Genomic DNA, 25974 nt, shown 5'->3' with positions numbered 1-25974 from the left:
GTACATCGAATTGGCGAACCGCACTATCATCAATCCAAACACTCTTATAGAAAAGTTCTCTTAGAACCGAACTGTCGACGAACCTACTAGAACTCTTCTCCTGACATTTTATGGAATCCTGGTTATTTCTGTTATGTAAGTATTTACAATTCATAACATAGCAAATAATACTTGCTCTTTTTAGGGTTCCGTAGTCAACTAGGAACCCTTATAGTTTCGCCATGTCTGTCCGTCCGTCCGTCCGTCCGTCCGTCCGCGGATAATCTCAGTAACCGTTAGCACTAGAAAGCTGAAATTTGGTACCAATATGTATATCAATCACGCCAACAAAGTGCAAAAATAAAAAATGGAAAAAAATGTTTTATTAGCGTACCCCCCTTACATGTAAAGTGGGGGCTGATATTTTTTTTTCATTCCAACCCCAACGTGTGATATATCACACATTGTTGGATAGGTATTTAAAAATCAATAAGGGCTTACTAAGATCGTTTTTTGATATTATTAATATTTTCGGAAATAATCGCTCCTAAAGGAAAAAAAAGTGCGTCCCCCCCCTCTAACTTTTGAACTATATGTTCAAAAAATATGAAAAAAATCACAAAAGTAGAACTTTATAAGGACTTTCTAGGAAAATTGTTTTGAACTTGATAGGTTCAGTAGTTTTTGAGAAAAATACGGAAAACTACGGAACCCTACACTGAGCGTGGCCCGACACGCTCTTGGCCGGTTTTTTTAGCAAAATAAATTTGTTATCATCCCAAACCTAGAGAGAGGAACTGAAACACATAAATTATTGATTTTAAAACTTCATTGTACAAAATACAAAAATATTTACCTACAAATGACAGAATCAATGCTTAAAGGCATTTTGTACCCGTCATATAGATAAGTCATTAGATAATATTATGTTAAAATAGTGCGAGAAGAAAACTGAAAGAATTTATTGAAAGGCAAGTGAGACCCATAAAAAGATACGAGTGTGCCTGGCCTTTACATTTATGGCATGGACCTATTTAGGTATTTATTTAACATGTAAAAAAGCCAGACACAAGTGTCCCGGTATGGCACACTTATCCGAATTGATCGTATACTAATCATACCTAAGAACCTGTTTCAGAACCTCCAGTTAAAGCTATTATTTGTCACATAATAACCTAACCACAAAATAAAATTTTTGAAAAAACCCCCGACCGCGACATAGTACCTCTAGACCGATTTTCATGAAACATGGCTAAGAACACTCCCGATTTACTCAGCTTTCAGACAAAAAAACATAATCCAAATCGGTTCATCCGTTCGGGACCTACGATGCCACAGACAAACACACACACAGACAGACAGACAGACACACACACGGACAGACACGTCAAACTTATAACACCCCGTCGTTTTTGCGGCGGGGGTTAAAATAAAAAATAACACTCACTCGTTCTTTTTGCAGTGAAAGAAGCGTGCCAGATAGCTTTAACTGTAGATTATGAAACAGGTCGTAAATGTACTGTAGCATCCTTGTGTGTAGTAATCGGGTCTGTCTGTCTGGGGTAAGTAATACGAGATATAAGAACGTATCGTATATTACTTATAATATATACGCTCACTTTGTATAAGCTTGTTCCTTGTGTGTAGTAATCAAAGCTGAGGACTCGTTAGTCGAGTCGAATATTAAACAAAATCAGCGAAACGGTTTCAGGCAGCCATTAAGTCAATCAAGTTAAAAGCCCTCCTCGTGGCGTCCCCATAATGCCGAAAAGCAATCTAGTGGTCGACAGTTTGACGGGAACTTGAGTGAAGTCTCGACTTTATGATATTTATAGTAATTAAAAATAATATATATTCACACTCTAATTGTAGAAGCGTTAGCGTAGGTCTACGTTTAACAAAGCGTTAGAGTAGGTCTGCGGTATAATTTATTTATTTATTTATTAAAAAACATGTTTACATGACCTTACAGTATAACCAATGCGTCACGAAACTTAGGTAACAAATACAAAGAGAGAAAAAGACAAAAAAAGAGAACAAGAAAAAAAAACAATTCGGGCGATTTGGGAAATTTAGGCGATGACGTCACAGCGTGGCTCCGCGTTGTGTCGTTTACCCCGGTTTTCAGATTCGGCAGGTTCGGTTTCGGAAAATCCGCACCTTTTGGCCAGAAGCATATATAATAGTACAAGTACAGAAGGCCCACTGCTTTGATGTTCACGAAATGCCGCCTTTTTAAATGCCTACAAGATTCTAACAAAGAAACGAGCCGCACGTGCGCAGCGTCGGATGATAGGGTTGCCTATGGATTAAAACGAATTAATTCTCAGATAAAATGTTATACTATATATTCAAGTTTTGGGTTCTTTCTAGGTATACAATACAGTATTTTTATATTTTTGTTTAAGCCTTCAGCATCACAAGCCTTATTGAACTTTTCCGTGGGACTTAATCAATAAGATCTGTGTAAGATTGTCCTATTTTATTCATGATGTCTATTTAACTATGCATTATTAGCCATTCCACACGTGGACATCACATATGAACCTTAAAAAAACTCGCGATGTAAAGTAACAATAGAAAGTGCGAACGTGCGTTCCGTGAGAACGCGCTCCACCCCTGATTAGGCCGCGAACTCGCGGCCGCCGGCATGTACTTGTAGCGCGGCGATACAATCGCGGAGTGAGCCGCCCCTGCCAAAAGTCTGCGCTTATAATACGTACGAGATTGTCTTGTATCTGCAATCAAATAATCAGTGATACTGTAGCAACATGGTACTGCTGTTTGCTCCATTGTAATATGGCGAATTAGCCACTTTCGGTGTTCAGCAGTAACACAATGGTTTACCGCGAAAATTTTCCCTTTCATGAGTTTCCTAAGATTGAGTTTACTTTAATTTTGCAAACAAGATTTTAATCATATCTACCGCATTAGAAACTTGAGCTTGAATGGTTTTTCGAATGAAAGAATTTATATATACTTACCTACATTATTTTTTATAATCCGATCCCCAGTACGTCTTTGCAAGTGGATTATTTTCTACCAAAAATATAATTCTAGGTAAAAAGAGAAAAATATTATGCAAAAGCAATAATTTTGCTCTTAAAATTTTACCATATAATATAATGTGCACATTACGTGAAATTACGAGTATTTAGGAAATATTATTTGCATATCAGAATCGTGAAACCGACCATAATATTATAGGTATAAACATTTTAGGGTTCCGCTTTTAATGGCTACATCTAATTCTACTCTTGGTTATAACCAAAGACATACAGGGTGATTCATGAGTTGTGAGCAGGAGTGAACAGGGTACTGGGGAGGGTCACGCTGAGCAACTTTCATAATGGGGCAACACTGAATTGTGATTATTTTTCTTAACTATGACTTAATTGATAAGTACTTAATTGATAGCTAATTATCAATTGACTTAATTGATGATTAACTATCAATTAAGTCATAGTTAAGAAAAAATATCACAATTTAGTGTTGCCCTATTAATAAAGTTGCTCAGTGTGACCCTCCCCAGTACCCTGTTCACTCCTGCTCACGACTCATGAATCACCCTGTATATAACTTCGTAATGAAAAATGCAAGATCGACTAGATATCGACTGATATTAATACTTTACATAAACAGAACTCATAACAAATTAAGAATATATGGGCTAAATTGTCAAATGTGAAGTTGTTACAATACAATCCAGTCTACGCATTGTGACTACACGTCTTAATTTGATAATTCTCTTTAATTTTATTCAATCATTTTTTTTAAACTATGAATAGGTAGACGATTGACCACGATCACACCTGATGGTAAGTGATGCGGTCTAAGGATGGAGCACGCTTACCTATGAGATGAGATACCTATTTACTCTTTTTTTTTTCTTTCAATCCTCTTTGGTTATCACTAAACAAACAGTAGGACGTAATGTAACAATAAAATTTTATATATTCCAATAAAAATAATGAGGTGCCTTTTTATTTTATTAACGTAAGCTCAACAATTTCAACACCTCCTTACCTCCCGTGGGTGTCGTAGAAGCAATTCCGTGGATGTAGGTTTCATTGTGGTGTGGGCGGTGGGCCACCTGTCACTGCAATATCACCATTTCGCTTTCTTTCAACCTGCCCTGCTAATAGTGGCACTGAAACATTTTTTTTATACTGCGTCGGTGGCAAACAAGCATACGGTCCGCCTGATGGAAAGCGGTCACCGTAACAAGGAGTGTCGCGCGTTGCCAACCCATTAGAAACTTGTACACTCCATTTTGCTGTGTACTTAACACCCAAGTTCCAAGTAGGGTTCGGATGCCGACAACTCAAAGGGCAATAGACGGAACAAATTAGTTCCATAGGTCCTTCCGTCGCCAGCACACTGCACCGTCCTTGAGCTCTGGCAGCCTTACTCACCGACAGGAACACAACACTATGAGTGGAGTCTAGTGCTGTTTGGCTGCGGTCTTCTGTAAGGCGGAGGTACTTCCCCAGTTTGTTGGGCTCTGCTCTAGATTCGAGCGAGATGATATCCGCTGTGCTGTGCCCTACCATACAAAGCGGAATACCTTTCGCTATGTCCTACTTCCTACAACCTCCTACATGAGTAGTTTCATGTGTTATACCTACCCTATCTTGCATGTGTGTATGTACCGGTCTGGCTCAGTCAGTAGTGACCCTGCCTGCTAAGCCGCGGTCCTGGGTTCGAATCACGGTAAGGGCATTTTTATTTGTGTGATGAGCACAGATATTTGTTCCTGAGTCATGGATGTTTTCTATGTATATTTTATCTATTTAAGTATTGTATATCGTCGCTTAGCACCCATAGTACAAGCTTTGCTTAGTTTGGGAGCTAAGTTGATCTGTGTAAGGTGTCCCCAATATTTATATTTTTTATATTTCTGGTTTAAGACATTTATTATCTCATAAAGAATTTACAAAATTCGCTTACATGAGATTCAATTACATTACAAATAATATCTTATGGCTAACGTGCAGTTCACTACATAAATATTTAGTTTTTTAAGGATTTGTAAATTATTATTTTTAAGTACTATTTACAATTATGCATACATGGCAGAAAAAAGTGGGTAGAAATCATTAGTTATTAACAGCGGCTTAAAAATAAGTTATTTTGACCGGTTCAGATGCGTCGCAGCGTAGATAACAAACAAGTAAGTATATGAGTGTTAAGGAGGTATAATGACTGCGATGCTAGTGAATGCGTCATAACAGTGCAAGTGTGCACACTACAGATTTTGTTATTTGTTGGTTATTTATGTAGATGGTTTTACTTGTAGTAGGGTGTTTCATATTTGTATAGGAAAAATAAAATTGTAATATTTTTACTGACTTCGCTCGGCTTTCGGTTCTAGCTTATCTTAAACGCGTATGTACCAAATTTGAAGTGATTTGGACGTTGTTTAGAGGTCGCGCTTGATAAACAGTTTGAAAGAAAGTCACTAAAAAGTAATGTTATTCAATTTTATTACCAAATAAGACAATAGAGTAGTTGTAAATTATTTTAAAGTAAAAGTAAATTTATTAAGCTTAAAATACAACAGTTGTAACATCCATTCTCGATAAAACAAAGTCATCATCATCATAATTTAGCTTACAAATGTAAGCCGCAACCTTATCTTTCGCTTAAGTAGTAGGTAAGTAGTAACGCATTTTCTGTGATGTTCGACACCGATGTTTTGCTCTTTATCTTTGACTGGAGCGTTTATTTCTATTATTAAATATATTCTCCTCTTTGCGGTATCATAGACTATTGTCAGACTATCGACCAAGTCTCTGGTGTTAGGGCTACAATAATCGCTAACATCCTGGATATTAAATAGTTCGAAAACAAAAATCACAAAGGTAAGTACGCTCTATGTCCCGGTAAATATACTTAAGTCAAAGAACGATCTTGTTTTCTTCTTTGTCGTTACACTCTTGGCAGAGTGGTAGTCGTCACATCAGGGGTGGTCAGGTAGCAAGCTTAACAATGCATGGCCACTCCTTACGCATTCGTAGAGTGAGCCACTGAATGCAGCCTTGACTTGGCCGGTCCATAGCATCTGAACCTTGTCCAGGACACTCCTAGCTTTCTTCTGCAGCACCACATTTCTAGGACATCTATCTTCTTTCCCCTTGAAGTCCATGTCTCAGCACCGTAAAGAAGTATGGGAAAATTGGAAGATACTAATGCCCTGACAAGTCGCATTTTAGTGGCATTTGTGATGTTTCTTTTTCTCCATATTTTCCTGAGCCGGTCCATGGCGGACCTGGTGATAGCCATGTGCCGCTTGATTTCTTCCACCTATCCTGTTATTAGTGCCCTGAGAGGGCCGATAGACCACTGCTTCATGCCAAAAACAGGACAAAAAATTAACAAAACTTGTTCCTTAGAAGGAAGTCGAGCGTCCAAAAAATGACCACAAGGAACTATGTCTAGAAACTAAATGTCACGACTACTACTCATTTTTAAAAAATAACTTGCTTCAATATAAACACTACTAATTAAAATCACTTTTAAACCACCTCCTACAAAAAGTTACATAAGTTTTGTTCCTAGCCTCTCCTGCGCCCATACTAACTTCTTCAGACAAAAGTTGTCATAGAGCGCGACCTCTAAATATTGTCCGATTTCCCTGATTTTTGGTATATGGGCTCTGTATAGGTGTAGAACCAAGAAGAAAAGCGAAGTCAAAGATAAATCAAAATTTTGGAAAAATGAAACACCCTAACTTGTAGTCATTTAATTTATTATATGTTTAGTATATTTATTTATTTATATTATTAACATGATTTTTGTTTTAACTTATTTGCTTAACATGAACTAGATTATAAAAGTTATTATAAGAATGTGCTCTGCCTACCTCTTTATGGGATCCAGGCGTGATTATTTAAGTATATACACCGTGTTTCCGGTATCACTCAAAACCTCAGACACCCCAACTGATTTTTATTTTTTTAAACGTATCTACAATGTTAATTTTTTAATCTGATGATTATTATTTTTAACACGCTTTTATTAGGTCGTCGTGTATGTAACTATGTATGTAATGGAATCTAAGGAAGCTAATTTAACCATCTTCCAGGAGTCGTAGCGTAATGAAAATTGGCAGCTATATGTAGTTCCGATGACAATACAATAATATGGTACTGTTGAGCTGATCTGATGATGGAGTCGGAAGATATTAACTGGAACTACATGATGGAACATCGTATCATAGCCGTTTTTGGGTTTCTTAGAAAAGTCTTGTAATGAACTTTGACTACAATTAGGTTTCAAGGTCTGATGATGAAGCCGAAAGATATGAACTGGAACTACATGATGGAACATCGTATCATAGCTGTTTTTGGGTTTCTTAGAAAAGTCTTGTAATGAACTTTGACTACGATTAGGTTTCAAGGTCTGATGATGGAGCCGGAAGATATGAACTGGAACTACATGATGGAACATCGTATCATAGCTGTTTTTGGGCTTCTTAGAAAAGTCTTGAAATGAACTTTGACTACGATTAGGTTTCATGGTCTGATGATGGAGCCGGAAGATATGAACTGGAACTACATGATGGAACATCGTATCATAGCTGTTTTTGGGCTTCTTAAAAAAGTATTGTAATGAACTTTGACTACGATTAGGTTTCAAGGTCTGATGATGGAGCCGGAAGATATGAACTGGAACTACATGATGGAACATCGTATCATAGCTGTTTTTGGGCTTCTTAGAAAAGTCTTGTAATGAACTATGACTACGATTAGGTTTCAAGGCCTGATGATGGTGCCGGAAGATAAGAACAGAAAAAAAAGGGGGGGGCTCGAGGGGGAAGCATGAAAGAAAGATCAACGTAGTATTTAAAATAAGTTGGGTTAGCGTTTTCTTGTGACCTTTCAGAGCAAACAAAGGGGGCTCGGGGGGCGAAGCCCCCCCGCATAAAAGAAAGATCAACGTTGTATTTAAAATAAGTTGGGTTAAGGTTTTCTTGTGATCCTTAAGAGTAAAGAAAAGGGGGGCTCGGGGGGCGAAGCCCCCGCATGAAAGAAAGATCAACGTAGTATTTAGAATAAGTTGGGTTAGCGTTTTCTTGTGACCTTTAAGAGCAAACAAAGGGGGCTCGGGGGCGAAGCCCCCGCATGAAAGAAAGATCAACGTAGTATTTAAGATAAGTTGGGTTAGCGTTTTCTTGTGACCTTTAAGAGCAAACAAAGGGGGGCTCGGGGGGCGAAGCCCCCCGCATTAAAGAAAGATCAACGTAGTATTTAAGATAAGTTGGGTTAGCGTTTTATTGTGACCTTTAAGAGCAAACAAAGGGGGGCTCGGGGGGGGGGGGGGCGAAGCCCCCGCATTAAAGAAAGATCAACGTAGTATTTAAGATAAGTTGAGTTAGCGTTTTTTTGTGACCTTTAAGAGCAAACAAAGGGGGGCTCGGGGGGCAAAGCCCCCCGCATAAAAGAAAGATTAACGTAGTATTTAAAATAAGTTGGGTTAGCGTTTTCTTGTGACCTTTCAGAGCAAACAAAGGGGGGCTCGGGGCTATGCAACTTCATTCGCCAGGAAGTTCGGATTAGTATTTGTTTACAAGAAAGTCTTTCCTGTTCCAGCGCCCCACGCTTTTACAATGAAATATTATAATTAAAAGCACATAGTTTTTAAACTTCAGCTCACAAATAGAGACAACTTGAACGATCCATAATTTATTTTTGGCTTTTACGTGCATTTATAAAAGCGTGTTTTATAGTGTTTTTTAAACTATTAATTTATTTTAAATTGAATTTTTAATTTTCTGTGCAGCTCTACTCGGCTTTTAACTCTACACTCAATAAAATAATTGCTAGCTACCATCATAAACCTTCAAACTGTTTAATTGTGTATGTTACTGCAATGACATAAGGTTTACCAATAGACAGCTATGTCACTGTAAAGCACTTTAACCTGTGTCACAGTAAACTTCAAATTGGACAGGTGACGCAGTAAGCAAATTTAAACCTAACATTCAAAATGACAAGGTTGTAATTAGGTACGAGTTCAATTTGTTAAGACTTATGATAAACTTTAAAATTAAACTGACGCACAACGTCTATCTCGTAGCGGAAAAAATAATCGTCCAAGTAACCAGCCAGTATTAATACCCTTAAATACTGAAAAAGGTATACAACCTCTAACAATATGATATGCACAATGTTGTATTACGAATTTGTAGAATGGGCACGTAAACAATAACTAATAATACAAATTAAAACAAAAAATATTACCCCCATCAAGATATAGCTCAATCGATTTTACTCTCGATTCTGAACAAACAGTTTTCAGGTTTTTAGTGTTAAGTGAAACACGGTGTATATGTATATTATAAGAATTTTAGTTTTTATTTATATTTATAAAACGATTAATCGACTCACACTTGACCATTTTATTTAACGTGTAATATTAATATTAACGGCGATGTGACCATTATCAACCGTATGTAAAATATTTTCAGTAAAAACGCTTTTAAAAAGCTATACGGTTTACGGTGCCGTTCGTTTTAATGACGTTTTTAATTTAATGGATTCATGGTATGTGCTGCAAATTGAAGGTATTGTCCATCAACTCACTTAATGGAAGGTAGGAGTTGACAGGATATCATAATATATGTCGTAAAATTTTATGACTGAAATATAGGTAGGTAGGTATAGATCGAGCTGACTCTAAAGTGCAATTATTTGACACCCACTTACAAAAACAGAATTAATATGTGAATGGTACGTAGGAATCTCTTTCTCACATTTCTTTTTTCTATTTTTCACAGGTAGTCCGCAAGCCCCAAATGAGGACAGCCCGCAACATGTTCATAGTGAACCTCGCCGTTTCAGACGCGCTGGTCTGCTGCTTTGGAACCCCTCTGACTCTAATGGAACTGCTGACCAAACACTGGCCGCTGCCAGACTGGTCGTGTCTTTGTAAGGCCACGGGTGCCATCCAGGCCATTTCGATCTTCGTGTCTACTATCACCATAACAGCTATCGCGCTGGATAGATACCAGGTAATTATTACATACATACATACATACATTTTCCTCCTTGCGTTATCCCGGCATTTGCCGCGGCTCATGGGAGCCTGGGGTCCGCTTTGACAACTAATCCCAAGATTTGGCGTAGGCACTAGTTTTACGAAAGCGACTGCCATCTGACCTTCCAACCCGGAGGGTAACCAGGCCTTATTGGGATTAGTCCGGTTTCCTCACATACATACATACATACATACATATAATCACGCCTGTATCCCATAAAGGGGTAGGCAGAGCACATGAACTACTACGTTTCAGTGCCACTCTTGGCAAAAAGGCCAACCCTCCCCCCCCAAAGAAATCCAAATTGTGACATAGCAGTGACAGGTTGCCAGCCTCTCGCCCACGCCAGAATTTAACCCACCATTTTTTGTTTTTTTTTTTATTAGGTAATTATTATCATTTGCAAAGTTAACTACACCTTACCGCACTAAAATCTCCTGCTCTCATTTCATAACCACCTTTAAAGTGCCATCATCAGTTGCCATGCCACCTTTAAAGTGGCATGGCAACATTTGCCAAGTAAACATTGTTATCATCAGCTCTGTAGATTTTTTTTTATCGAAAAATGAGTAAAATCTAACCTACGAGTGAAGTCTGAAGTGGAGGAAGTGCGCCTTAGTACTTACATTGGATACGCAGTGAAAAAATAACCGTTATCAAGCATTGGACACTGAATTAGACGGTGAGAAACTGTTTTTAACCGTTACTGTGTTGATTTTTGAACCCATAACATTTAAAAAATCACTTTTCCAAAACAAAATAACGAGAGCACTCGACAGCTGATTGGTGTATTAAGTGACAGCTGACATCACGGCAACAAGTCGGTATTGCCAGATCTAAATAATTAAGGGTGCGTTCAGTAGCTCCGTGTCAGCGTGTTTAAGGAGACTTCGAGGTACAATTAGTTTCGAAGATTACCGTCTGTCGATAACCATAACAATGGCAACACACTGCAGTGGATGCGGCGAAGAAATTCGTTCGCTCGAATATATGGAATGCGCTACGTGCTCGTCTCTCTATGACCTTACGTGTCTGCAGATACCTAAAGAAACCTTTGAGCATTTCTGCCAAAAAACCAAAGACGAGTGGGTGTGTCCAACATGTAAGAGCACAATTCCGAGGGGTGACAATACTAATACACCGATCCGTGGTCCTGGGAGTGGATTGAATAACACCTACACTACGAATGAGTGTAACAATGTCACTCTTTTTCGAGGACCTCGTCACGCTCCAACGAAGACGACAAGCACATCTGACGGCAAGCATAAATCTGTACTAATGAATACTGTGGATGACTCGAGTTTTACTGTTATATTGTCGGAAATTAGGGAACTACGAAGAGAGGTCGGAGAAATATGTATTCTCAGACAAGAGTTACGGGAACTGAATGATGACTTCGCATCGCTATCCTCGTCCCTACACCATAAACTGGATAATAATAAGAAGGTTATTGATGCACAGGTCACAGAAATCAACGCATTAAGGAACCTCATTGCATCAATGAAGCCGGGAGTGGTGCAACCTGTTTCGGGAACAGCCGACAAAGTACAGAAACCGGAAGTGCATAACATTCATACAAAGACTGTAACCGAAAAGCCGGCCAGCTACGCGGGAGTACTGACAAATGCTGCAATAGATATTGTACAGAAGACTCCGGCTCCTAAGACGTCGAAACCATTTTCTGCTGAACTTTCGTGCACCCCGATGATGGAACAAAACAATAATCTAAGTCGCAATACCTCACTACCAGCAACTGTGAGCCAGGAAAAGGCATCCCAAAAGAAATCGAAAGCAGATGCCCCGAGACGTAAGGCCAGCAAAGCAAAGGATGGAGAGACTTCTACAAGTATGCGCTCGCAGCAGGAAGAGGATGCAAGAGACAAGCAGATATCATCAGGTCCGGAGTCACTACCCGAATTTACTGGGAACTCTGGTCGTCAACGCCGCTCATCTGTAGCAGGAGTCACCAGAGGCACAGCGAGTGCCGGTACCACTCTGTTGCAAGCAGCGGAAAGAAAGCTTTACCTGCACCTGTACTACGTCAAGCAGGGGACCACTGTGGAGCAGGTGCAGCAACATCTGCTTAACATCTGCAACAGTAATGCCTGCACTGTGGAAGCACTCAATGCGCGCGGTGACTACGCTTCCTTCAAAATCTGCGTACCATCACCTCTAGCAGAACGAGTAATGGCAAGTGAGAACTGGGCGAAGGACATTTGTGTAAAGCCGTGGAGACAGAACTTTCGGACCAAAAGTGAAAAAAAGTAGAATGGTAAAAAACGTATCTATCTACTATCAGAATGTGCGTGGTTTGAGATCAAAAACTTTGACAATCTTTAATAATGTACTGATATGCGCGTCTGATTTCATCGCTCTAACCGAGACTTTTTTAACCAGTTCAGTTAGCAACGCCGAGCTCTTTCCCCCAGGATACACCGTGTTACGCAGAGACAGGGCGGGCGACACGGGATGGGGTGGAGTATTACTGGCAGCGCGTAATTCTTACACTTTGCGTTTGGTTACTGATGTAATTGATGAAACGGATAATAATATAGAACTGCTGTTAGCATTAGTTAATTGGAAGAATGTTACTTTCCTGTGCGGGGTAGTATACCTGCCGCCGAACTATAGTGATTCTCAATACCTCACTGTTTTGACTTGCCTTGAAAATGCTGTGTGTAAATATTCTGAACTTGATTTTATATTAATTGGAGATTTTAACCTTAATTCATGTAGTACATATGTAAAAGATCAATTTTCAATTTTCATGGAATTCTGCGAATTCCACCAACATAACACTATCTGCAATGAGTATGGAGGTTTATTAGATCTTGTGCTAAGCGGACTGCGGCCGGAGAGCGTAAGTGTGTCCGGCGAAGTGGAGCCATTGGTGCCGGCGGACGCTTATCATCCATCGCTTGAGGTAACGCTCTCGCTGCCGCGGGGCTGCCCGTCGCCGCCGGTTCCACCCCCCTCACCTAGCCACATGTTACAACCAGAGTGGAATTATCGCAAAGCCAACCTAGTACAACTGTATGAGAATATAGCTGCTATTGATTGGACTGACGTATTTAACTCTAACGATGTCGATTTGGCTACGGAAATATTATACATAAAACTAAAAGAATGTATTAGGCAATCAGTGCCTCTGAAAAAGCCTAACAGTTCTCATAACACTAGATACAACTATCCATGTTGGTACACTCCTGAGATAATTAAAACAATTAAGGATAAGTATTTTCATCTAAAGAAATATAAACAATTCGGTTTGATATTTAATAAAGAACTTTTTAAATATTATAGGGGGCGTGCCAAAACACTAATTGACTCAGCTCATAAGGAATATATTCGCAATATTGAAATCAATATATGTAGGGAACCAGCTAAGTTCTGGGAATTTGTCAAAAATAAGCGTAAGGATAAACAATCGTGTAGTGAATATTATTACAAAGACGAGGCTGTTAAGGGGCAAGCGGCTGCTGATGCCTTCGCCGAGTATTTTGGCTCCGTTTTCCAAAGCAATGTACCACAGCTTAACGCCGAAGCGGCAGCACGATGCGCCAGCGCTAACGCGACATGTATTGTGGTTGACGATGTAAGCGCCAAGGATTTAAAGACAGCAGCTAGCAAACTCAAACCGCGCTCAGCGGCGGGACCTGACGGCATTCCACCATTTATTGCCAAAGACTGTGTGTCTGTTCTTGAGAAACCGCTACTCTACATATTTAATCTGGCACTAAAGCAAGCTAAGTATTCTTTGTGTTGGAAAGTCTCTAGAGTAACTCCTGTACCTAAGGGCAGTGCCGACACCGATGTTAAACAATACAGACCTATTGCAATACTCTCAGTGTTTGGTAAGATATTTGAAACAATTATAGATATGCGTATCAATAAACAGATTTCTTTTTGTCTGGATGAGGCTCAGCATGGTTTTCGCAGTGGCAGATCTACCACTACCAACCACGTATGTTTTGTGGACTATGCAGCATCAGCAATGGATCGTTGTCGACAGATTGATGTAGCATACTTCGATTTTAAGAAAGCCTTCGATCTGGTGGACAATGATCTATTGTTGCTAAAATTTGCAAGGCTTGGTTTCTCGCCTAAACTTATTCGTTTCTTTGCAGACTACTTGCGCGATCGCAGTCAGTACGTGAGACTCGGTGGGTTTCAGTCAAAACCATACTACACACGGTCAGGAGTAAGCCAAGGTAGCACTCTGGGACCTACTCAGTTTCTCGTGATGATTAACGATTTGCCCAGTGTAGTAAAGGCGGCTACTTGCCTTATGTATGCGGATGACCTAAAGCTTTGCTTAGATGTAGGGAATAGTGAGGATTGCAATAGGCTCCAACGAGATATTGATGCCGTTGCTGACTGGAGCGTCAAAAACAATCTGCACTTCAATGTTTCCAAATGCAAAGTCATGACCTTTTCTAGAATTCGATCACCCATCACTGCTAGTTATGTTCTCCAAGGAATGCAGCTTGAGCGAGTCAATGAAATCCGTGATTTAGGGTTAACTCTAGATGGACAACTAAACTTCCGTCAGCATATTTTGACCATCTGTAAGAGTGCGTCCAAAATTCTAGGTTTTATTATTAGGATGACGTCCCTGTTTGGTAGTGTAAGGGTAGCTTCGATGCTCTTTAGCGCATATGTACGTAGCAAATTGGAATTCGGAGCTATTGTATGGGACCCTTATGAATCAAAATATATTACTATGATTGAGAAGATACAAAAGAAATTCGCTAGATATTTATATAGCAAGTGTTTTGGCTACTATCCTTATCTGTACCCCTCCCTTTTCGTATCGGGGATGGTGGGCCTGGATACACTCGAATTGAGGCGGAAATTATTGTTATTAGACCACTATCATGGGATAATTAACAATAGGATTAACAATTCGTCTGTGTTGGAGCGAATGGGCTTGCACGTGCCTGTGTGGCGAGGGCTGCCCGAGCTGGAGGCGCCGCCGCGCCGCCGCCGCCGCTTGTTTGCGTGGCTGCGCGCGCGCACCCGGCAGGCCGACAACGCGCCCACAGCCAGGGCACTGGCGTTATTAAATATGATGGCCACTGAGGGTCATGATGCCGACATATTTGCAGACGGTGTTGGTGGGTTTCGCAGAAAATGTTATCAAATTTTAAATGTTATGTTTCCCTGATAATTTATATTATTTTTTTATAATTATATTTGTTATTATTTTTTTTTAAATTGCATTTGATGTCTGATTGAATTTGTTTTTTAGTACTAGGAAATTTATTGCTTTTATTATAATTATTAGATTTCAATACTGTGTACTTAAATAGTTTAGTTTTACAATATTTTTTGACATTTGTATATTACAATTGACATTTAGCATGTAAACGACTTGGTGATATTACTGTAAGTTTATTATGTGACTGAATAAATGAAATGAAATGAAATCAGAAGATTCACCAATTCTTCGCTCCCAATTTAAAATATGGTGATAAGACCCACACCACAACCCTTTGTGGCAACCCCACTTTTCCCTATTGGTCCCATATTCGTTGCTATTGACCCCGTATGCAGCGGGTTTTTTTAAAGGGGGTTTAGAAATATTTCATTAAAATCTTACTCAAAGTTCGAAATTGTCCCCATTGACCCCGGTTGATGGAACTCAAGTATCCACAAACCTCGTAGATTGCTATCTGACATTGATATTGACCGGCCGTATCCATAGGCAAAGAGTACTATCATTGAGTCGGCCATTAAACCGATTGGTCCCGAACAATATCGGGTGACCGATTATTTTGAGTGCGGATTTGTTTGCAAATGTGCTTTGTTTTGTAGGTGAAGTAGGCTAGTGGTTTTGCCTAGTTTCTGGTAATATTTATGTTTGACAGACTGGCGAACTGAGAGAAAATACAACCAGTTTTCATGTTCGTTCAACAAGTTTTTTGGTTAAAATAGCGCCTACGTGCTCTTTAGTTCAAACAACAAGCTACTTGTCATTTAAATCGGCAATATATTTGAATCAACAAGTCGATTTTATAAAAACAACCTGACACATATTGTTTTAAACATACGTTTGACTGATTCAAACGGATAAACCGTAACAAGTCGAACTTGTTAAATTCACAATGCAAATTTCTCTCAGTGCGGAAAAATAGCTAGTATGTATTGGTATCTAACAACTAACCCTTTAGCCCAACTTGCCTTGTCGCGCGCGAGTCCATACATCAAGCGCGACTTTAAGTATGAACTCGCGTGCGACAAGGCAAGTTGTGCTAGAGGGTCTGCTGGTATACAACTCGCACCTGATGAAATCTCGTGACGGATAAAAATGAAAAAAAAAATAAGGAGACGTTAAGCCGATAAACATTGTTAACCGCATTAAGATATTTGTAATGCTGCCTGTATCGTGGCAACCAAAAACATAATATATGTACGTTATGACCGATTCAACCGTTTGACAGATTTAGCTTTGGACACTGATTGTGGACTTCTAATTTTATTGTTTAGCTATTATTATTGTTTTCACATGTTTCTGTTAACATGCCTCATACATAAAATGACATACCTTGGCCAGTAAAGTAAGAAATGTCTTAGATTACAAAATGTAATAATTGTCGGCCGAAGCGGAGTCGACGTCAAGAAACATGTGATTTGAGGCTTTTATTTACTAAATAAGTTTTCTGTTCGATGGAGCCGGGAAGCGGCAACTTCGTTTGGCGCAGCGGCCTGAAATTTGATACTTTCCGGTCGGAGGACAGAAAAAATATTTTCGTTTGAAGTTAAATAGTTTGTTTGATCAACATATTTTAACACGATACCTTTTGTGTTTCAAAGATTATTCCTGTAAACTTGTTCAAAATAAAAAAGCATTAAAGAAAATTACAAAAACTATATACACAATGGTCTGCAATAAAACGGGATTGAATGGAACGGCGGGTGCTCTTCGGTTATACACCGTGAGCTAGACGAGATGATTAAAGTTTAAATCTAATTGTGATTGTTGTTTCCAACTATAAATGTTTGTACATATGTAGGTGCGCTTCTTGATTAAAACGTGATTTTAGTTCGTCAATTGGATTCAAGTTTGTGTGTATACAGTAAAATACATGTAGTAGATAAAAAACTTCGTTTAAATTAGGTAGGTAACTCTGAACTCCATTTTTTTGGACAATTTCTAGACGGAGTTGAAAAAATGCATGTTGGGGTCATTGACAACGCCGTTGTATACTTCACATCAAACTTATGTATATCCTCAGGTAATTAACTTAAATATTCGATCTATCGAAAGGTAAAGCTATTTATTTGGGCAGTTTATTCTTCTTTAGAAATATTTTAAGCGGGTTACTCACGTATTAAGTCGATGTAGCGTTCGACATGTTTCGATCCAATTTTCGAGTATCTTTCTCAAGAGTATAGAGTTTCTATTCTTCTTCTTCTTGTGTCGATGGTCTCAGACTGTGCGGGCCCAAAAGGTAGCGACATTTATCGCCCTGTCTGTCGCATCACGGAGGTCCTGTTGAGAGCAGGCGAACGGGCACGCTGGACAGGACAGCATGTGCTCCATCGTTTGTGGAGCCGTCTATTAATTTTGTTTAGAAAAAAAAAGAAAGTGTCACGATATAACAATGTCTGAGCACACTACTGTGGGTTATTTCACAATAATGACAATTTTCGACCGACAGTTACACTTCGCCATGCATTACCTGTTCAACAAGGGAATATTGACGCTGAGTAATAATGTTACTTATCAACCCAGAAATAGGCACAGAATTGGCAGCGTCAAGTGTCAATGTCACTGTGATGTAATAGCCCACTGATAATAGTAATAGTACAATAAAATACAATACTCTTTATTGCACATCTTGATAAAATACAACAATACAAAACAAGGAAGCAACACGAACAAAGGTAAACAACTGGCGGTCTTATCGCTAAAGAGCGATTTCTTCCAGACAACCTTAAGGTAGCGGAAATTGATAAATTTACATAATGTCAGTAGGTGTCAGCAAATTCGAAGAAATAAACTTATCGCACAATATAGACTAAAAATATAGTACTTATTGTACCTAGTAGTAGTTAAGTACCTAGGTTAAGATTGCTGCAGCTGCGCCCTTGCAGGGTCCATATTATGTACCTAATTAAGACCTAATATGTATGCAATAAATGCTTATGACTTATGACTTATGACAATTCTACATAATCCGATGTAACTCTTTATCAATTCTACATCATCCGATGTAACTCTTTATCAATTCTACATCATCCGATGTAACTCTTTATCAATTCTACGTCATCCAATGTAGAATTGTAGATAATCCTACCGTAAATGTTATATTACAAATTACAAATTACAAAATTCTTTATTTCATAAAAAACAGTACATAATTATGATTTGAGGGATGGTGTCTCGAGGGCCCGTGGCACATACAATGTTTATGGCCGTAATAGGTCGGAAAGGGCCGTGTAATATGACAAAAGACATACCAAATTATAAGAGTAAATATTTGCCTGTGTTGGGAGGCACCGCTCTTCCATGATTATTCAAACTAAAACGTATATAAAGTATTTGAACTAAACTACCTATAATTATTATTTACCCCCACTGCTACACCCTGTATAGCATACAGGATGTTATTCCAGCATTGACTATCTAGTTAACACGTTCTAAATGCAGTTGCTGTTTACTCGTAAATTGGGATGTAGTTTCGGCGCAGGAGTGGATCCGTGTTCGATTTTATTGCTCTGACGTCATTCGGTACACTAAGTAACGTTTGGTATTCCCTAATGATGCGCATGTATGAACGTCAAATAAAGCTACGCAGGCTCTAACTCTACGCCTTAGCCGCGAGAAGATTTCAGTCCCTCCTCAGTTGGGAGGGGGTATCCACTATGGGACCGGCAAGAAACTCGGCGGGCCACTTCATCACAAGAGCGATAGAGATATATAGCTGCAAAAATAGTTATTTGTTATACAAGGGGACAAAGTTGTATTTTAACACACGAGAAGTAAAATACATTTGCACCCGAGTGTAACACAAAACTTTTCCCCTCACTATAGCGAGGAAACAACGCAAAAAATGCGTTTATCACTGCTTCCAGTAGTTCCACAAGTGGTAAATCATCTTTATTACTAGATTCATCTACTTTTATCAATTTTCAAGGTCAAATTACTTTACCCACTAGTGGATAAAATGCGTTTTTACCCGCTGGTATTAAAGGACAAAACACGTGTTTCCGAGCTAGTGAGGGGAAAAAGATATTATCGTGAGCGTTTCGTGAGCTTTCGTGCATTCGGCTACTCACACTGGATATTTGTATGAGTTTCAGTTGTTTGACATGCACACCGCACGCCCAATATGAGCGTGTGTAAGCTATCTTACGTACAAAATAACCTTCCTACAGATCACGCACGAGATATCCGATAGTATTTCTTGAAACTTATCCCTATCTAAAGAAAAACTCTTAAGACCTAAGTGGCCCTTCTAACTAAACTTATATTGACTTAGTACTCTCGAAACTTCGTAAAGCGTCTAACGGTCTTAAAAGTTAAACAAAACTTTGAAGGACGATTGGCCGAAGTCATTTTCGTTTAGTACAAAAGTAACTTAGAAAATAACAGTTAGGTCTGTTGCATGTTTCATTCTATAGGGATTTGTCAATTAAGTGAGTTCTTTAATTTGTAATTTAGTTTCTTGAATACTTGTTAAATGTTAAAATATCAGATTAAGTTAACTTTGCACAGAAGTAAGTAGTTTGGCGTGAACTGATAGGCAACACTGAGCAAAAAAAACCTAACGGTATATTAGGTACCGATTCCCACAGGCTTGCCTTAAATTGATTAGGTACTAGCTAATCAATTTAAGGCAAGCCTGTGGGAATCGGCTTGTATGGATCAGCCGCTGCTGGACAAATTTCATTAATGTCCAATTTTCTATGAACCTGTTATAAGCCTTCATTATTAATTGGGACTTAATTATATAAACTAAGTCCAAGAAAAAGCTAAAAGTATAATTTTACACTGAGAAAACGATCGACATTCAAACTATTGAAGCAATAAAATCCATCATGTCCAACGGCCTGCATCGATAGCATGGTCGCGCGATGAACGATAAAACATCGGGCCGTCCCTATCGCACTTACAAATAGTGGGATAGGGACGGCCTGATGTTTTATCATTTGTCACGCGACCATTGCCTGCCTGATTAGAACATGACATGTCATGCTCATAAAATGTCACATCGATCATTTCAATATCAAGTTTCTTAAACCAAAAAACGAATCCCTTGGACACTGACAGCTCCGTATCATATCGAAGTGAGATCTGGGCCATTTTTTTTTCAAAGTTGTCCACCCCACTTTTTTATTACATGGGTATTTTTTACGCGATTCATACTCAGAATCGCGAGGTCTTTCGATCCTGATAATAGAAAAAAATAGGCCCCAGATTTCCATAATTTTTTCAAACCTTCCATTCCGTTACCGCCATACAATGAAAAAATGGTAACGGAATTGAAAAAAAAACCTCCTATTAGGACTAAAAGAGCTCGCAATTCTGAGTGGAAATCATATAAAAATTTCCAAATCAAAAAAAAAAGTGGGGTCGACAACTTTGAAAAAAATGGCCCATCTAATACACATACACATACAAGGAATTATGAAAGAGTATGTATTGACGCCCGAAGCCAAAGGGGAGGGCTGAATTAACATGAGATCGAGGACCTGTGGCACATACAATGTTTATGGCCGTAATAGGTCGGAAAGGGCCGTGTAATATGACGTAAGACATACCAAATTATGAAAGTAATATATCACCCTGTCTGAACTACGTTTATGACAGATCAGAGCATACATCCATATTAATATTATAAATGGGAAAGTGTGTGTGTCTGTTTGTTTCTCCGTCTTTCACGGATGACGAACGATATGTGACGAATGACGTTTTTTTAATACATACATACATACAATCACGCCTGTATCCCATATAGGGGTAGGCAGAACACATGAAACTACTAAAGTTTCAGTGCCACTCTTGGCAAATAAGGGGTTGAAAGAAAACGAAACTGTGACATTGCAGTGACAGGTTGCCAGCCTCTCGCCTACGCCACAATTAAACCCAATTTTTTAATACAGTTGCGAAAAACACTATTATAACGAAATAAAACTATTAAAGATTGATAAACAATCCGAACTCTCAATTTTCGCATTGACATTGACATATTGACGAATTTATCGCCACTCGTTTCAAACTTTCTTTTTTCTCACATGCATCGTAATGTACTATTTCAATCGTAATTTATTTTTTTCAAACACCTGCCTTGTAGGCCGCAATCTCTGATTCTAATGGATCATAACAGATTTATATGCGCACATAAGCGCGCGGGGGACGAATGTTACTCGCGTCCGCAGGAGATACCTACCACAACCCTGCACGTGTCCCCTGGGTGGTGCTAAAAATGCGAATAGCTCTTATCCGAGCACACAAATGCGCAGCTCTACTCAGAGCTCTTCGACCAGAGATGTCGGACCCTCTGTCCGCATTTTACAAATCAATATAGAGGGTATAAGCCTCGCAAAAAGCGACTACTTACTCAAATTACTGCATGATAATAAGATAGACGTAGTCAACATACAAGAGACCCACACAAAAGACGATCTGGATATAGAAAAAAGAGGGCGGCTATCGGGATATTCCTTAGTAAAAGCAATCCATCACCCAAACTACGGCATAGCCAGTTATGTAAAATCCAGCCTTGGCGATGTTCACCTAGTCAGCTTTGATGATAAAGACTCCATATTTACCATAGTTATGCGGGTTGGAGAACTAACTGTTACTAACATCTACAAACCTCCACGGATAAAATGGGCACAGAATCTGCCATCAGCTCAACCTCACCCATGTTTATACAATGGAGATTTCAACAGTCACCACACAAACTGGCGCTACAGAAAATCCGACGAAAACGGCGAAGCCTTGGCACAGTGGGCAGAATGCCATAATCTCCACCTCGTTTACAACGCCTAAGATAGGGGCACGTTCCACTCTGCCAGATGGAACAAAGAATACAACCCCGACCTGGCGTTTGTCTCAAAGGACCACCTCCAGCAACCTCTGCCATGCAGCCGCACCCTGCTTTCAGTGTTTCCGAACAGCCAACATCGATCAATCGTCTTGGAAATTGGCCTCAAGCTCCCACTTATTAACTCAATGCCGCTACCGCGCTGGAATTTTAAACGAGCTAAATGGGAAGAATTTTCAAAACAGCTGGATCTGGAACTCACCACGACGTGTCTAGAGCCACTGGCTTCAAATTATGGAAAATTCGTCGAAATCATAAAGAGGTCGGCAAAGGCCCATATTCCAAGAGGGTTTAGAAAGGAATATATACCTGGCTGGAATCCGGAGAGCGAATACCTGTACAAGACGTATCAAGACTCTGGCGACCATTCCATCGGCTCACAACTGCTGAAGTCTCTTGACGTTGCCCGACAAAACAAGTGGAAGTCAACCGTTGAAAGCATGGACTTCAAGCGCTCTAGCCGCAAGGCATGGAAAGTTCTTGACAGCCTGACAGGGAAACAGCACCAACGGAAGCAAATGGATGGCGTAAAACCGGATGCCATTGCCGATCGTATGGTGGAAGTGACTAGAGCTAAACGCGACAAAGTTTTCACCAAGAAAATTAAAAAGGACCTCAAGGCACTAAAGCAGAGCTCACCGAGAAACCAGCATCTGTCCAGGCCCTTCGAAGTCAGTGAAATACTCAAAGTCGTCAAATCTCTGAAGACCAACAAAGCAGCTGGCCCTGATAATGTCTACAACGAATTTATCCTGCACATGGGTCCCGTTGCTATGAGATGGTTAAGTGCCCTATTCACGTATATCCTTCAGTTCAACAAGCTTCCAAAGGAGTTCAAGATATCAAAAGTGGTCGCAGTCTTAAAACCAGGGAAACCAACAAATCAACCGGAGAGTTACAGACCCATTGCCCTTCTTAGCTGCACGTTTAAGCTCTTAGAACGAGCTCTAATGGCCAGAATTGAACCATATATAGACGCCATCACCCCCCGGAACAAGCTGGTTTCCGAACCGGAAGAAGCTGCACAGACCAAGTCCTTGCCCTCACAACCCATATCGAAGCAGGTTTCCAGAACGCTCTCAAATCTACAGCAGTATTTATAGACCTAACTGCTGCATACGATACGGTATGGAAGCAGGGCTTGATTTGTAAAGTTTTGTCCGTAATACCAAGCAGAGAGGTTGCGGACCTAATTACCAGTATGCTGAGCGAGCGAGAGTTTGAGGTTTTTCTTGGTGACTGCAAGAGCAAAAGGCGGAAACTTAACAACGGCCTGCCGCAGGGGTCCGTTCTGGCCCCTTTACTTTTCAACTTATATACCCACGACCTACCACATACTCAGGCTACTAAGTTTACTTATGCTGATGACATTGCATTAGTATCTCAGAGTGCAAGGTTTGCGACAGCGGAAATCACGCTAACAAAGGACCTGGCGAGGTTGGCAGATTACTTTAGGTGTTGGCGCCTAATCCCCAGCACAAGCAAGACCGAGGTATCCTGCTTCCACCTAAGCAATCAATTGGCAAACTATCAACCAGCTGTGTACTTCAACGGTGAAAAGCTTAGATACAACCAATGTCCCAGATACCTCGGAGTCACGCTGGATAGATCCCTCACTTATAAGGAGCACCTCACAAAGCTGTCGCTAAAACTGGCATCACGTAACAACATCATGCATAGACTTTGTGGTACATCCTGGGGAGCATCTGCTGACTGCTTACGTTCCACTGGATTAGCCTTGGTGTATTCGGTAGCGGAATACTGTGCACCCGTCTGGTTAGAAAGCGCACACGTGGCGAAGATTGATACCAAGCTGAACGACACGATGCGATGTATCTCGGGTACCATAAGGTCCACTCCTACGCATTGGTTGCCGACACTGTGCCATATAGCCCCACCATACCTGCGCAGGAAATGTGCACTGAAAAGAGAGGCTGCCAAAATTGCGTCTGCAACCTCACTACCAATTTATGCAGAGTTTTGTTACCCACCACATCAGCGGCTGAAATCCCGAAACCCGTCATGTGTAGCTGCCCAGAGACTCCAGGGCTTTGACATTCGTGAGACGTGGAAAGAAGAATGGACCGCTGCGGACTCATGTTCAGGAATTGTGGACCCCACACTCCAGCTCCCAGGGTTTGACCTTCCCCGAAAACTATGGTGCCGTCTTAACAGACTCAGAACGGGCCATGGTCGTTGCAATTATACCTTGCACAAGTGGGGATGGAAGGATTCAGCCTTGTGCGAATGCGGCGCGATCCAAACCATGGACCACATCATCGAACGCTGCCCTCTGCACTCATACACCGGGGCCAGAGAAGACCTACTGCAACTCACACCAGACGCTGCAGAGTGGCTCAATTGTCTAAATGTTGACCTATAGCATTTATATTTGTATTCTTTTTGACTGGTTTTATTGTATAAAACTTGTTATTTGCCTATTTTCATGCCATACGATTAAATAAATAAATAACAGATTTATACGAATGTATGGACGTGCTGTTACGTGAATAGTTAAACAAAGTCGAATCAGAAACTTCTAACGAAAGGTGAATCTAAACACTGCCTAAATATAACTCGAGATCAATAGGTCTGTTTGAGATACGCTTCGAAGCATAATAGATAATTTTATGCAAAAATCAGCCATTTCGCTTGTTAAACTGGATTCAATTTTATGACTCCAATAGTCATTTTACAGAAGGTAAAAATACTTAAATTCGATTTATAAGACATATTGATCGGGATATAAACCGTGATTATTTTTTGATTTTTATAGAGGACCCGATATTTCGACGCAGTTGCATGCATCATGATCACGGGAAACTGAAGACGGCGGGGGGATGTTTCCCGTGATCATGATGCATGCAACTGCGTCGAAATATAGGGTCCTCAATAAAAATCAAAAAGGTAATCACGGTTTATATCCCGCTCAATAAGTCTTATGAAACAAACCGTAAATCATTTAAAACTCTTAGTTTCGATTTGATTTTAAAATACTATTTTAAAACAGCACCCTGTCTGATGAAAATTCTAATACAGTGAAAGTCTTATGAGACTTCAAGGGAACAAAATTTAACCTTAAAGAGGTAAATCAGGGTCTCAGTTTAATAAAATGTTTGTCTCATTTACAGAGGGTATCACTAATAGAGGCCAGAATAGAGGGTATGAGTTATAGAGGTGATAAATAAGGTGTTTTGCAGATAAATAGTTGCATACTTTAAAAAAAGGTAAATAACCCTGTATTTAAATAAAATATAAGACTCTAACGTCATTGTGTCTTAAAACTTTTATAGGTAGGTATATTATGAAAGTATTTTTTTTAAATATTTCCCACTTAACCAGGTTTCACTGTATTAATGAATTGCCGATTTATCAATTTTTTTTAATAAAACAAAGTCCCCGTCGCGCTTATCTGTTTGGTTTCTCTGTGCATACAGCTGTATATTCGAAATAAATTCAAAATCTAGGTACTAACAATATGAATTTGCATGTATTTATTGAAATTTAAATTACAAGACTACAACTTATTCAAGGTTTTAAACTTTTCAACTAACTCTCAAAAATACAATTGATATGAAAAATTCAAACAAATATTTTGCTCGAAACATTAAAACAATATTTTCTAGCGAAAACGAAGTCTGTTTCATACAGTTACATACTAGATTTATTCCTGACAAAAGCGCGATTGACAATTATATTTTATTCGGTCCTCTTTTACATAAAGCGATCCTATCATACTCGAAATGAAGCAGAACAAGGAAATAGGAATGAAGTCCAAATATTCGAAATAAAATGATAAAAAAGAAAAGAGCATCTGCAAAAAACGTTCATTTCTAACATTTTGTGCTCTATCCTCTTACATTTCAGGTCTATATTATGATCGGGCTCATTTGT

General features: G+C 39.5%; 1 protein-coding gene across 2 annotated transcripts in view; it reads left to right on the top strand.

The window, feature by feature from the left end:
* Positions 1-25974, top strand: part of LOC125238289 (neuropeptide F receptor-like) — a 125362-nt gene that overhangs the window by 84079 nt on the left and 15309 nt on the right. For both annotated transcript variants that reach the window (XM_048145577.1, XM_048145578.1), the window contains exon 3: positions 9761-9994. In XM_048145577.1, coding sequence (XP_048001534.1) covers positions 9761-9994 — 234 coding nt within the window. The remainder of the gene's footprint in view (positions 1-9760; positions 9995-25974) is intronic.

Source organism: Leguminivora glycinivorella, chromosome 23, assembly GCF_023078275.1.
Source record: "Leguminivora glycinivorella isolate SPB_JAAS2020 chromosome 23, LegGlyc_1.1, whole genome shotgun sequence".
Classification (NCBI taxonomy): domain Eukaryota; kingdom Metazoa; phylum Arthropoda; class Insecta; order Lepidoptera; family Tortricidae; genus Leguminivora; species Leguminivora glycinivorella.
The sequence above is the reverse complement of the archived record's forward strand: the minus strand, read 5'-3'. Positions and strand labels throughout refer to the sequence as shown.